We start from the raw sequence: 14,341 nt of genomic DNA, 5'->3' as shown, positions 1-14,341 counted from the left end.
CTGTAAGTAAGACTTAGTTACCAGATAGTTTACATGTTACTTCAATATTAAAGGTGAAATTTTTAAAAGCTTAATAATTAATTCAGTCCTCCTTTGGTCTTTGCCACCACCATCCACACAAAAGAAGCTCTTTAAAATCAATTATTTATATTATTCTACATAATATCAACTGTGGCACAGTAGGTAAGACATTTTCTTACATCTTTAGGTATCTTCAAACCCCTGGCTGGATCAGTGTGCGGGGTTCCCACATTCTCGTTATGTTTGTATGGGATAAAACTCTGCATTTTGATTGTTTTTATCGTGGTAAAATGCTATCTGATCAGACACCCATGAAGCCATTTTTGCAGATTGTGTTGCACCAGCAGAAAAAAAACACCACCATTTTCTTTTTATTTATGAATTTAATTAACTCTGGACTCATTCATGCCATATTTACCACCTGCAGGTGCAAAGTAATGTCCTTCTTTTATCGTATCCAGAAGTGACAATACTGTTCTTTTCCTTGACGGACTCACTTGCACTACATCTTTGATCATGTCTATAATGAAAAACTGTATGTTGTAGATGTGATGCTGTAGTCACTTTACCAAACAGTCCAATGTACGCGTTTTATTGTGCTGCATGACACTTTAAAATATTTCATCAAATTAATGGTGATCAAACATCTTCACTTTAGTTCCACCCCAGTTGACTTTTTCCCGGCATACTTTGCAGCACACAAATGTTTCATCTTCAGACACTGTAAAGTACGTTCACACTGCATTGTTTAATTTTCTTTATTAGCAGAAGATTAGACCAAGAAATGCAGTGTTTTTTTTCCCCAAAAATCATAAAACTGATTGGTAAGTTTTATGCTAATTTGCTGATCGCATATTTTGAACAAAAAAACACCCGGTTCCAATAAACTGGTACATTTCTAGTCCTGACCTGATAACATGTAGGGAAATTCAAGAGCCTATCAGGGTTAGTAGTTAGCTATCGATTTTCTTTTCTGTCATATATGTCTATATTGTTTGTTGATCTGTTCACACTTGGCACACCACCACTGGGAAGACTAGCATCACATTTTGTGTAAGTACAAAAGCATCATTGAAAACATCTCCACAATTTAAAATATTGTAATCCTTCTAACATAAACAAAACTTTGTAATTTGTATTTGAACTGTGAAAAATGTTAATGTAATAGCTTGATAGTTCTTGATGTGAGTACTTATTTGATGCTTTCTAAAAAATGGTATTGCTTAAATTATTGCTGTGACTGCCTGTTCATCCTGGAACAGTGACATTGGGGTGCTGTTGGGCTCTACTTTTTTCACAGGGAAAGTTTGTATATTTTATTTAAATACATTACTTTAATGCACTTTTTTTTCCTTTCAGGTCTTTAAGCAGTCTTGTTGAGTTAATAATTGTAGTAATGTGATATAGAGTAAAGTAAGGCAAGCTAACACAAGACTATTTGTCAAGAAAGCCAGTTTGTAGTTAGTCTCACTGAAGACAGGCATATAATATGTACGTGTAGAGACAACCATAAGTGAATTTTGCTTAAATCTGGGTATGAACAATTAGACGACTCACTGCGTACCTACCACTTTACTAAACCATTTCAACACCACATGAAGGCACTCAAAGTAGGGACGGTGATATTGAAATACAAAGATTAGAGGTACTTTCTTTAACTTGTTTCGACAGAGAGCAAGCTTCTGTTTATGATGAGCCGTCTAGAGTCAAAAAGTCTTCTAAAAAATACTATTAGACATATAAACGTGTGTCACGTATGCAGAGAGCACATTGCATGTTTTGAAAATAAACATAACGTGATGCAAGGGATAAACCTCTCTGTAACATCAGATAATACATTAGCATTCAACAGCATCAATGGATTTATGATAAACATGAATGATATGTCATAGGTACGGTGTGTGCTCTCTGTTGTTCAGTGTTATGACAATAGTGTTGGAAGATGATGTACTTTGAAAGAATTGGCAGCTATATTCATGAAAACATGAACTGCAAAATTAGCATTTGAAGTCACCAGTCTGTCACACTCTGTCAAAAGGACTACCATTAAGAGAATTGATAACAAAGAGCCAAAGGATATGCAGATTTCAGATTTCAGTACTCAAAATGCTTGAATCAACAAATCTGCCTAACACCACCGGTAGATGCACAGAAAAAGCTGCACAACATCCACCATCTTACTGCAGGTCTAAATGAATAACTAAAGAAATAAAATATTACTGACTAACTAGAAATGCAAACATGCTGTGACAAAATAGCTGCAGCATTTTAACTCATTGTATACCCATAGACCACAATTCTTATCTAAACTCTATTTGCTGTTGTTATGTCATATAGTAATTTAGTAAGTTAAAATGACAGAAAGATATCATAGCAGTCAGAGATACCTGATAATGTTTGGAACCCAGTAGCTGTAGTGGTCTACGTGTCTGTGTTTCTGTCTGTTTACATTGTTGCTGTTCTTATTACAACATGCAAATTAATTATTAAGCTTCAGTTACCTTGTGCTACTGAGCTACAGAATGGATAAAATCAATTTTAACTTTTTATTTTCTCTCAGCGTCAAGTCTGTTGTTCAGTATCTTTTGTTCTGTCCCTGATTCCCCGGTGGCAGTTTAAAACACACAGACCTGAGAAGCTGGGAGCAGGTGTTTTAGGAAGAAGCCCTATGGGTTTAGCCTTTGCAGCACAGGATTTTGCCACTATTCACTGCACTCTTTTTAATGGGTTGTCCCCAAACATATTTTCTCATTTAAGAATCACATATGGCCCTGCGAAACTAGTTTAAACTAAACTACTGAAGCCCTGGGGCCTCATGCATAATGCTGTGTGTAAAATTCACACTAAAACATGGCGTAAGGAAAAAAGCGGAAATGTGCGTACGCACAAAAAAATCCAGATGCATAAATCTGTGTGTTCGCCAACTTCCACATTCTTCCACTCCATAAATCCCGATCAGCGTGAAAAGTAACGCATGTGCATGCGCCTGCTGCCCCACCCATACTCCTCCCAGAATTACGCCTCTTTGAATATGCAAATCAATATAAATAGCCCTTAAGCTCAGCGTTCTGTGAAAAGGCAGTGGCAAAAGCACGGGGGAAAATAGAAGAAGTTCAGCGAATACCAAGTGAAGGCAAGGAAAAGCTTACTATTTGTTGGTTTAAACCGTGGTATAAACAACAAAAGGAAGTTGAACGAGTGACATAGATTGTCAGAGAAACTCGAAAGCTCAAGTTCATAAAGTCACACAGTGCCCGAAATAAAAAAGTTGTCAGATATCAAAGTCACCATGAAAAGGCGAGTCGTAGCCCACCGTCTGAGTGTCATATGAAAGCTTATTAGGGTACAGAGGAAAGAAAAGAAAAATAGGGACACAGTGAGAAAAAAGCTCGAAATGTCAACTTTAATCTCGAAATTTCCACTTTAATCACGTAGTATGTTTTGTCATTAAAGTAGATCATAAACTTCAACTTTAAATCATTTAATTTACTAGTTTCTCAAATACCATCGTAACTAATGTAGCACATTAAATGCTTTGTTTTATATGTGTTCTTCTATGTGCTCTACAGTATGTGTGAATCACTGTGTGCTTCTTCCTCAGACAGGACATAGAATCCATTACATTAGTGATTTTACAGCTATCTGAATAATTTAAATACTGAGATGTATACTTGATATCATTTTCATGATGATAGGAGTTAAAGCATGTTATTAAACATGGGAACACGGTGGTGCAGTGATAGTGACAAGCTGGCGGCTTGTCCAGAGATTTTTCCTGCCTTCCACAAGATGCTTGCTGTGCTGTGTGCGACCTTCGATGAAGTAATTTATTGCAGCAGTACTGTCTCTTTCAAACGTACTAACCTCCAATTCCTGTCCTTCCTTTTAAGCCATCAGTAAGCTTAGAACGCCAATTCTTCAGAACTTATAAGGAACATTGAAATATCTTTGTAGTACATGTTTAATTATTCCATCCATTTATCCTTCCAGAGTCACGCCAGCCCCAGCAAGAATAGAGTGCGAGGCAGGAACAATCCCTAAACTAGATAGCACAGCTACATCGTGTCCTTACATGTTTAATTATTAACAATATAGATTATTTAAATTAAGTTAAAGTCTGTATAATTTAATATCTGTATAATGTAATAAACATATTTTGCTGCATTTCATCTTAAAAATGATATTGTCATCATATGTAAATACACGCTTTATAAAGTGGCTCAGGTTGTGCAATATTATAACTGTATCACAAGTTTACAGTGAGGTAATTGTAACAAGAAGTGCAAACAGTTCTACAAGGAGCACTTGATGGACTGATTGAGTGCATTTATAGTTCTTGGGATGAAACTTTCTGAACCGCGATGTCCCTACAGGAAAGGCTCTGAAGCGTTTGCCGTATGAGAGCAGTTCAATAGACAGCATGGCTGAGGCAGCATGTGCTTGATGCTGTATACCGATAATTCTCTTTCCAATTAGCTGCTGTAGAGCTGTGATTCCACACTCGGATACAGTGATATAAATATTCCGAGCGGTGCAGTGAGAGTAATATGGAAAAAGATGATCCGCTGTGACAACCCCTAATGGGAGCTGCTGAAAGAAGAAGAAGGTGCAGTGAGAGGAACAACGCTAAAGCAGCTACGGTATTTGGAATAGTTTGGCCATTCTGTGGACCATTATATTGTTACATGTTAATTACAATCAGGTGCCTTAAACTAATAAACAATATTTGGTTAATTTCATTGTATTTATAAAGCTGTGTCAGGGATGTGCATCTAAAAAAGAAACGGAAACCACACTGGAACAGAAGCACTGCTTTGACGCTGGGTGCCACCAGTTTGAAAAACCGAGCAGAGAACTTGCGTACACCAGGGTTTGAGCTAGCGTGAAAATGTGCGTGGCTTTACGCCAAGTTTAGGTTTTATACATCGCAATTTGAGAATGGAAATGGGCTTACGCAACATTTTCGTGCGTACACACTGTTTATACATGAGGCCCCTGGTCTTTGGGAAAAGTCAGAGTATAAATGACTCATGCCAAACAGACACCCAATTGCTATCTCAATTTATAATGGTAAACGTCTGCAGTCTAAATATTAATCTAGTCACTAAGGAAAATTGGATGAATAATTTTATTTGAACAGATTGACATGCATGTTCTTCTGTCATTAAGACTGTCACATGGGTGGAACTCTTCCATAATTTAAGGTATTATATCTGCCTAGGTCCTGTTTAATTTGTTGGAGTCAACTATGGAGTTTAGCTCAGACATTAGAGCCATTCACAATTGTGAAAATTCACACCAAGCTGCAGCCTTTTATCATTATGTGATAAAAGCCAAGGAATGCCCAGAAGTAACATGTATCCATTCATCTGTTGTGCCACCCATGTTGAAAGTGGCTATATAAAATAAAGAGTGACTGACTGATTGAGGATATATGTATTTTAGATGATGAGGAAGGTCATTGTTCCTGAGCTCTGTGTGTATTCTGTTAGGGTGCACAGGTACTCAAGGGCATTATTTAGTCTGTTGTCTTACATATTTTCTTCTCTTCTTTAGTATATTAGTTAAGCTACTTTTGCAACCTAACAGTAAAGTTTTGGCTTTTTCTGTTAAACAGAAAAGCACATGTTGGGGATTTTGGCATTCTGCAAAACCTTTAGATCACAGTCAAACCGTCACATCCTGTGGGCTTTTTAGATAATAAAGTATTGACGCAATGTTAGTTTCTCATCCTTTTGCTAACTCATCCAGCTCATGGCTACAGAATTTTAAGAAGCAGACCTGAAATGTTTCCTTTTTTTATTCTTTTGATCTACAATTCTTGAGTTCCCATTTTTCTAAATTGCTTTTGTTATTATTTATAAACCGTCTAGTATATGCTTGATATTTTTCAGATTTTAAAAATAATTTGAAGCATTAAAAGCAAGTATTTTGTTTAAATAGTTAATTTGCTTAAAATTGTGCCTTTATGCCACAGTTAGACAATATTCAGTCTGGCATAAAATCACAGAGTTTCCCAGGAATATTTAGCAGGCTTAGGAAATATAAATGTTTGCAACCTATTTAGCTTGCCAAAAATTGCTGTTCCCAATCTCTTGGAATTCAGTTTCTTATCTATTCTTATAGTGCTCACACACAGCTGATTATTTCCTCCAAAAAGCAAACAGCATCTGAATCCTCTGGACATATCTGGGGGTCTGCTGGTAATTTATAGGTGGCCTTGTTTGTCCAATTCAGTTTTGTTGTTATTGTGGCCCTCAACAGAAGTATCTATCTATCTATCTAAGATGTTGGTGAAGAGTGAGGTGATGAAATAGACAACCTTTGTTTTATGTAGCTCTTTTGTTTAGTGAATGCCATCCTGGGCTTCTTTGCTAGTACAGGAATAAACTCCAATAATTTTGTATATATATATATTTTTTTTGCAACTGGAGCACAGTCAGTTAAAGTAACTTGCTCAGGATCATACAAGCAGTTAGAAGTGGGAATCAAACCAGCAACCTTCTGTGCAAAATCCCAATGCTTAAGTCACTAGGTTTCACTCTCTAATTGTCACTGAAAGCCTGCCTAATATCTTCCTGACTTACTTACAATCTGGGTCATAATGGTGGCAAAGTGGTGAGTGCTGCTGCTGTACAGGTCCAAGGACTCCGGTTTAGACCACAGCACTGTCACAGCCTTCTCTCAGTATGTCTGCATGTGTCCACTTGGGTTCAGTGTGCTTTAGGTTATTCATCTCGGTATGAATATGTGTGCCATGTGATGACTTGTCTTCCAGTCCAGGTTTGGTTCTTGCCTTGTACCCATTACATCCAGGATAGATTTTGACAGTCTTTCATAGTACTGGCTTTCAATTTAATTACTCCAGTTAAAAGTTAAAGGCCATTCTTCCATTTACTTTTTTGTCTTTGAGTGATTTTTATTTCAATCTCTGATGTCTTACTTCCTACAGCTAGAGTTGGCCACTGCAAAAAATGATATGAATCGACACTTACATGAATATATGGAGATGTGCAGCATGAAGAGGGGACTGGATGTGCAGATGGAGACATGCAGGAGGCTGATCACACAGTCTGGAGACAGGTAAGAGTCATCTTTAGTTTTGCCTATGATGTGAAAGACAGAGGAGTGAATTAGATGAATGTACTTCAGCCTGGATGTTCTACAGCTCAATGAAATAATAAATGATTAAACCCTGCCTGATCAGAACAACCCTTCAGCCTGCCGCTAGTAAATAGATTGTCAGGGTCTGAAGGTAGAGCTTTATGCAATAACCAAGAAAATTAAGTATGGAGAATTGTGTCATCTCCTGGGAAGCCTTTCAGCAGTTCATGCAGTTTACAGTTCATCCGTTTTGTCTAACCACTTTGCCTTTTGTTATCGTTACCCCTCTACAGAAGATCTCACACTGTGGGCCCATTTTCTGGTGGAGACAATGGTGCTAGTGAAGAGAGTGAGGACTCGGAAAGAGAAAGGACATCTCCTCCTGCGGATGGGAGATGAAACTAAGTGATGTGAAAGAAAGACTGGATGTATCTTTTGAAATGAAGAATGTCCATCATGACTCCATCCTTAGCTCAACACTCCTGTAGTTTTATACCACAGTTGCTTCTGAGAGTCCATGTGAAGCATTGGCCTCCATATATGGAATATCTGATTTAGTGACATAATGCACATTTTAAAAAGAATGAGTTAAGTATTACATATCTGTCTAAATCATGTAGCATTGGCCAGATCATCCTAAAACTCAGGGGACTCTATCGGTAGAGCCTCTGTCTGTTTATATGCCATTTCTTTGTTTATGTATTTACATATATGCACTTTGAAGGGTGTGGGTGTGGATATAAATTCTACAAGCTGTATATGTATATAAAATATGTACATAAACATGTTATATGTATTACGCTTTACATGAGGCTTAAAAGAGAATGTCAAAGAACCGGTAAATTCCTCAGAAACAATTTCTTACTCTGTTCTACCTGGGGAGAGGCCTGCTTTGACAATGCTCTCTTTGTGTCCCACTCACATGTTTAACTGTTATGCCTTTAAAAAAAAACATTCATGCATATTTTTTTGTCCATTGTCCATTTGCTTAGTCCTTTGTTTTCACAAAAGTCAGCAGGTGTGGTAATTCTGTTTTCCAGAGGTAGACATGCAATAAGCCAGCTTTTTGCCATCATGCTTGCCAAAGCATCCTCCATTGTTGAAAATAAGATAATGCTATGAAACAGGGGAACCAGAGTGTGCTATATAAAATATGGCACATTTAGTTTTTTAAATGTTTCTGTAATTGGAATAAAAGTTTTCTTGCATTCAAACAATGAAAATATAACATTAAAAATGTTAATGGGATGGAAAAATCCTTTGATTCTCTTTTTCTCTTCTCTGAGTTGTATTCACATTAACTCTCTGAGAGTCAGTTCAACTCTTGACAGAGTTGTTAATTTGCTAGAATCATTTTGTGTCCTTTTTTATGGCACCTTCTGGTCACACTGCAATCATGGCATCCATCTTTAGCACTTCTGTCTCAGTGAATGCAAGTGCTGGTTGTGGGGTGTGGGACTTCTGTAGATGCAAGGGTCAGAAGGAGGAAACAAAGCCAAAATGATTTTACACTGCTTGCTGAATTTCCAATGTTTAGTGTGTATGACTACAAGTTAACTTACAGAATGTTAATATAATCTATTGTTTAAATATGTATAAACTATTTCCAGTAAGTACCACAAGAGTCCAGATCTATTTCTTGCTGAATGTGCTGTATGGGGATTTGCCAGTATAAGAAAGAAGAATCCCAAATTCAACTGGTGCTTGAAGGTTTTGTTTTGTCACTCCACAGGATTCCCAAGCTAATTAACTGCTAACCTGCAGGGCCTAACCTCAGTTATTCTACTAGCACGGCAGGCACCAGTGCTGGATCACTGGTACCAGTAATGTTTACATTGTATATTACCTGTAAATACCAGTGCAAAGCAGGGGGAACAGCCTTACTATTTCAGAAGTGCAGTCTTGGCATGTAGCCACATTGACGAGCTTAACAAATGAGGCTCTATTGAATGTTTTCAGGGGCAAGTTGGTACTTCTCATTTTTAAGTTTAATGCTCTGAATGTCAGACATTCAGCTGTGGAATGTGTACATATCCTGCAAGCACCAGTTTAAAATGGCGCTAGTAATTAAATTTGCCTGTTAGACTGGATTTTATTATTTAAGCCTGTATTCTCAAAATATGTGTAAATATTGAAAGTTTCAGTATGCTATACTTGAATTGGGACATGTCTCAGCTTGAGACGTTGTAGATTATGGCACTGGTTCAGTGCTGTGCTAGCTAGCTTTTTAAATACCTATTGGTGCATTCACCAGTATGGTAAATTGGTGACTGGACATGCGTCTCTTTAAGCAATTAAATGCCAGAGTTGAAAATGTTGATTTTAGTGTCTGCATACTCAGTATGCTGGTAGGTGGTCTTTTGAAGAGCTCAGGGCTGTTTGGTTAAATACAATCACTAGCAAGATTCATACAACAGTGTTTAAAATGAGTTCAGGTAAGATAGTTAATGAGGGACCTCATAGGATACTAGGTTTATCCTTGTACAGTATGTAAATATGTAACTGAAACAGAGAAAGAGTAACATGGAAGAAAGTCAATATCTGGTGCATTTAGCCAATACTACACATTTAGATTACGTAAATGGTGCTGGCAAAACTCAAGTGATGTAAAAATACTTTGGTATCCTATAGTCTTATGACTGAAGAGTTGGATTTCAGATCCAAAGTTTTCAAGTCATAAAGGATGAGAAACTCTGCATTTGTACAGTAGTTGCAATTGTGTGATTTACCATGCAATGGCAGGGATGTTTATACTTACTTCTCTATGGGCACCCATTCAAAGCCCAGGACATGTGGATTCTTTATGACAACTACCATATATTTTGTCGATATTAAAGGCCATATTTATCTGTTGCTTGTTTTTTTTTTCCTTTTAAATTATAATTTCTAACTCAAGCTAAAACAGGTCAAAAATCAAATACATTTTTCTGCTATTAAGAGTGTAGAAAATATCAACATCCATCCATCCAGCTTCTAAACATTCAGAAGAGAGTCTCGGGAAACCTGAGACAGTTTCTATAAGCATTATGCGCAAGGCAGCAACAATGACTGGCCAGGCCATCACAGGGTGAACACACACACACCCATCGGGACAAATTTAGCATCATCAATCCACTTAACCTGCTTGTCTTTGGACTGTGGGAGGAAACACAGCAGAGACCATGCAAACTCCACACAGGGATCACCCAGGACCAGTCACCTTGTTGTGAGGTAGCAGTGCTACATCTGTCTCCCAAATGTCACCATTACATTTCCAATGTTTATGTTAATTAAATATCAACATAACTTTCTCAATCCTGTGTAATTAGTATTGCAGGGGGACAGAGCCAATCGTGCAAGCACACAATACAAGGTAGGAAAGAGCAGTGGATTTAACCAGTCCAGGGCCTGTATTTATCAAGCATCTCAGAGTTGGAAAATGGTACCAACCCTGTCAGGAATCTCAGAGTGATGGATGTTTGATCCTACTATTAGGCAGAGTTGAAAAGCATTTTATCAAGTTATTTTAATTTAGGGAACTATTCCTAACTTCACCAGGATTTAGGAGAGCTCACAAGTTGACCTAACTCACTAGGAGCTGCCAGAAGATTGTTTTTAGGCAGAGACTGTCACACAGATCCTAGGAAAGGCAAAACGTTTTGGAATGCTGGGCAACAATGAACTTGTAAAAATATATTTGACAGAGATGGAGTAACATTGGTAACAAATGTATGTTACACAATTGGTCCATCTACATAGAGAAGCCATGTGTAGTCAGCCGAAATGAAAGTGTAACGTGTAAAATACAGCTTTGAAGTAGCAATGACAATGTCACAATCAGCCATTTTTCAAATTTTGTACCAAACTTTGAATGCCCTTACAATTCATCACAAGCTGTATTCTTTCAAATCCACGTGCACATAACTATCGTTGCCTCAAGTGTGGATGAGCACACATATGTCAGTCGCAAGTGATACCATAGTATCAACACGCTGTCATCATGGATGCATACTATCCTGAAGACAGTATGGGTGGTTGACAGCGAAATGTCACACAGGTATGCTGAGAACCCCTGGAACATTCGCTTAACAGTTTACAAGCCCAGGAAAGTTCAAGAAGGTAGGCAGAGACTCCCAGGGCATTGGGAGAACCTTGCACAAAATAAATAAGTGATCATGGAGAGTGGCACAGTAGGGCATTGGAAGAGTGAACATGACTTCAGAAACAGTACAAGAATAGTTGTTGGCTAGCTAGTTTCAGTAATTGTTACTTTTATGTGGTTCTTCCCATTGCCATACCAGTGGGAAAAGAATCCTTCTGAAAGTATGGTTGTGGATTATCCATTCATCCATCCACTTTGTGAGCCCGCTTTATACTGAGCAGGGTCGCGAGCAAGCGTATGGCACAATTCCTGGATCATTCAAATCTAAACTGGCACAATTTTGGGCTTTACTCTCATTTGGTGTGTGTGTCTCGGTCTTTCCTTCTCAGTGCTCGTTACAGCATTGTTCTTTATGTTGTTACAAAGTCTAACAATTACGTGCAGCTTAGAGCAATAGCCTACCACTAATCGCCGAGACTAGGACTAGGATGCTTCATAAATATCTCTTATTCTGCAACGTTTAGTGTAATTCTGAGATGCTTGATAAATATGTGCGCAGATTTCATTACTTTCTACATTTTAAAATAGTACTAGGGTGTTGTACCGTGTTAGCTATTATGAATGTAGTGAAAAGTCAAGCAAAATGACACCTTTTATTGGCATATTGTAATCTTTTTAGTTAGCCAATAACTGACTTTTCACTACATACATTTTAAAATGAAAATAACAAAATATGCCTACATTGCAAGCTACTGAAATAGCATACAAAACAACATAGTTCCATATACTCAATAGATACTCAATTTATTTATCACTTATGAAGCCACAGACTTCCATCAGAAGTACATTATGGAAGAATCTTAAGATAATTAAGGTATATCAACTAAAATAAAAACAGTCTGGGATTTTGAAGTGGTGTCAGGAGAGTTTTATAATGAGTCCATATGTCAGAATTGGTGAACCTTATATGTAAAAAGGTGAGTCGTTGATGATTCTGCGTGTAGAGTAAACATATGCCTCAGTCATTATGGAAGACGTGTTTCTCAGTAGGCCCAGATCTCAGATTTAGGCTTGAGGACCCCAGGTGTTCCAGTTTCATTAAGTCAAGGTATTCCCAACAGTTAATACAAACTTTAATATGAGCTGTTTCCCTGCTTGCACATTTATTATGTCAAACCCAAAATATCAAATCTGATTTACTTTACTTTTAAAAGGGATTATATATAATGTATTTTTTTAAATCAACCTGTTTTTCAGAATTTTCTTAAGTATACGTGCTTTATATTTCTTTAGAAAGTATACATTTTCTTAAAGCTACAACCCCTATTTAAGTATATGCTTTTAAAAGAAACTATTTAGAAACAATTAAGAAGCTAGGATTTCATTTAAAATCTGCTTAATAAAATAAATACAGCAAAAAGATATCAAGCATAAATAACCCTAACCCTTACTCCAGGTCAAGTGCAGCATGCACCAAGCCTAAATGGAGTGCCATTGGATCAGAGGGCACTCTTAATAATTTCCAAGAGAGCTACCCAACCTGAATGTCTTGGCTGAAGAGAGCTGCAGGGGTGTAGGCCTAGCAAGTGTAAGTGCAAAATTCAATGTTTACATTGCTGCTGCTCTTTAGAAATGTTATCTAATGCCTGCTAGTCATCATTTGTTCTGTTCTAGTGTCACTTAAGCTACACCTTGGCTTTAATAATATATTAGCCTTTATGACCCAAAAATGTTTTGTTCCATTCCATCATCGCCAAATGTGACTTGAAAGAATTGTACTAATAATCAGTTTTTCACCAGGGATTGAAATGCTGCTATAGTACCATATGATAGCAAATCTTTTCCTCTCAGCTTGTAAAAGGAACATATTTGATCTGATATTAAATGGTGGGTGGCAATGGAGGTTCATCAAGAAGTGGTACAAGCCAGGGTGACACAAATGTATTGGTTCAAATGTTACTGTTCAGTTGGATAAAGTAGATGAATACAATCACAGTAAATAAAAGCTGTGTCTTCAAGCAAAACCTAGCAGTGCTGTCTGTTTATTTTTTCATATTTCTATTAAACACAACATTTAACCTTGGTTCTGCACGAAGAAAATCTGGTTACCTTTGCACACAGAGTAAGAAATTGCTAAACAGACATCAATCCTTTTTTAGACTCTGCTAATGCCAATTCAGAGTCACAAAGAGCCATTGGGCACACTGGTCCACCATCTGTTCACATGGGGTCAATTCGGAGTCACCAGTCCACCTACCACACACCTTTGTAATCTGGAGGAAAATGTATTTTATTATCGGAGAGATCTGCACCGCCCTTTTTGTTTGCCTGTATGCGTGCAATATAATAACAGTTTAAAAACATTTTTATCACACTTGTCTAAACTCTGTTGCTTAAGACTTGGTATCATTATCTGGGCCGTTTTCATTTAATTTCATTTACTTTATTCAGTCCTCTTTTTAGTTCTGACACCAATATTTACTTTGATTTTGAGTTCACTGACTTGTCACTAGCACATTTTTCTCATATTCTTTCATTTTTCGTACAAACGTTCATTATCTGATTGTTAGTCTTCTTGTTTCCATAATCTTGGTTTAATTTTTACCATTTCAGCACCTTATCCTTTTTCATGCAATCCTTTATTTCTTTTATCAGTTTTTTTCCATATTATTACTCTTGAAATGTAGCTTTCATATCTTAGCCATCTATCCTCATCTATCTCTTTTCTTTGTGTCCATTTTATTCTTGTTTTTTTGTTTTTCTCCCATTTCCTCCATTGCAATCTCTCTTCTTATGTCTTTTTTTTCATAAATCTCCCTTCTACGTGTTTTACCTTTCTCTGTATTTACTGTTCCCCTTGTCATCTCATGTGCTAGAGCCATTGTTATCATGTGCAGAGGGTACGGTGAAATTCTTATCTGCAAGTGCAGCACATCACCACTCTTTAGTGCCATAACTGAGTAGATCCACCTTTGCTCATAACATTTGTCTTTCTTGTCTGTAAGACCCCAGAACACACATTTGCTCTTGGTATTCCTTGATCAGTAAGCTTTAAGACTCTTTCATACATTTCCAGTGCGTGTTTTTTATTTAATATTATTTTATTGTCAGAAACCAAAGCATTACAATGCCATG

General features: G+C 37.2%; 1 protein-coding gene across 4 annotated transcripts in view; it reads left to right on the top strand.

The window, feature by feature from the left end:
- iffo1b (intermediate filament family orphan 1b) overlaps nt 1-13,230 on the top strand; it is a 74,590-nt gene extending 61,360 nt beyond the window's left edge. For 2 of the 4 annotated variants that reach the window (XM_028809998.2, XM_028809996.2), the window contains exons 8-9: nt 6,974-7,104; nt 7,419-13,230. In XM_028809998.2, coding sequence (XP_028665831.1) covers nt 6,974-7,104; nt 7,419-7,524 — 237 coding nt within the window. In that variant the 3' untranslated portion in view covers nt 7,525-13,230. Of the gene's footprint in view, nt 1-6,973; nt 7,109-7,418 lie in introns of those variants that run through there. The other 2 variants (XM_028809999.2, XM_051931713.1) reach the window with 1 other exon arrangement.
- The last annotated feature ends 1,111 nt before the right edge of the window (nt 13,231-14,341 follow it).

Source organism: Erpetoichthys calabaricus, chromosome 9 (assembly GCF_900747795.2).
Source record: "Erpetoichthys calabaricus chromosome 9, fErpCal1.3, whole genome shotgun sequence".
Taxonomy (NCBI): domain Eukaryota; kingdom Metazoa; phylum Chordata; class Cladistia; order Polypteriformes; family Polypteridae; genus Erpetoichthys; species Erpetoichthys calabaricus.
This window is presented reverse-complemented; position numbering and strand designations above follow the sequence as displayed.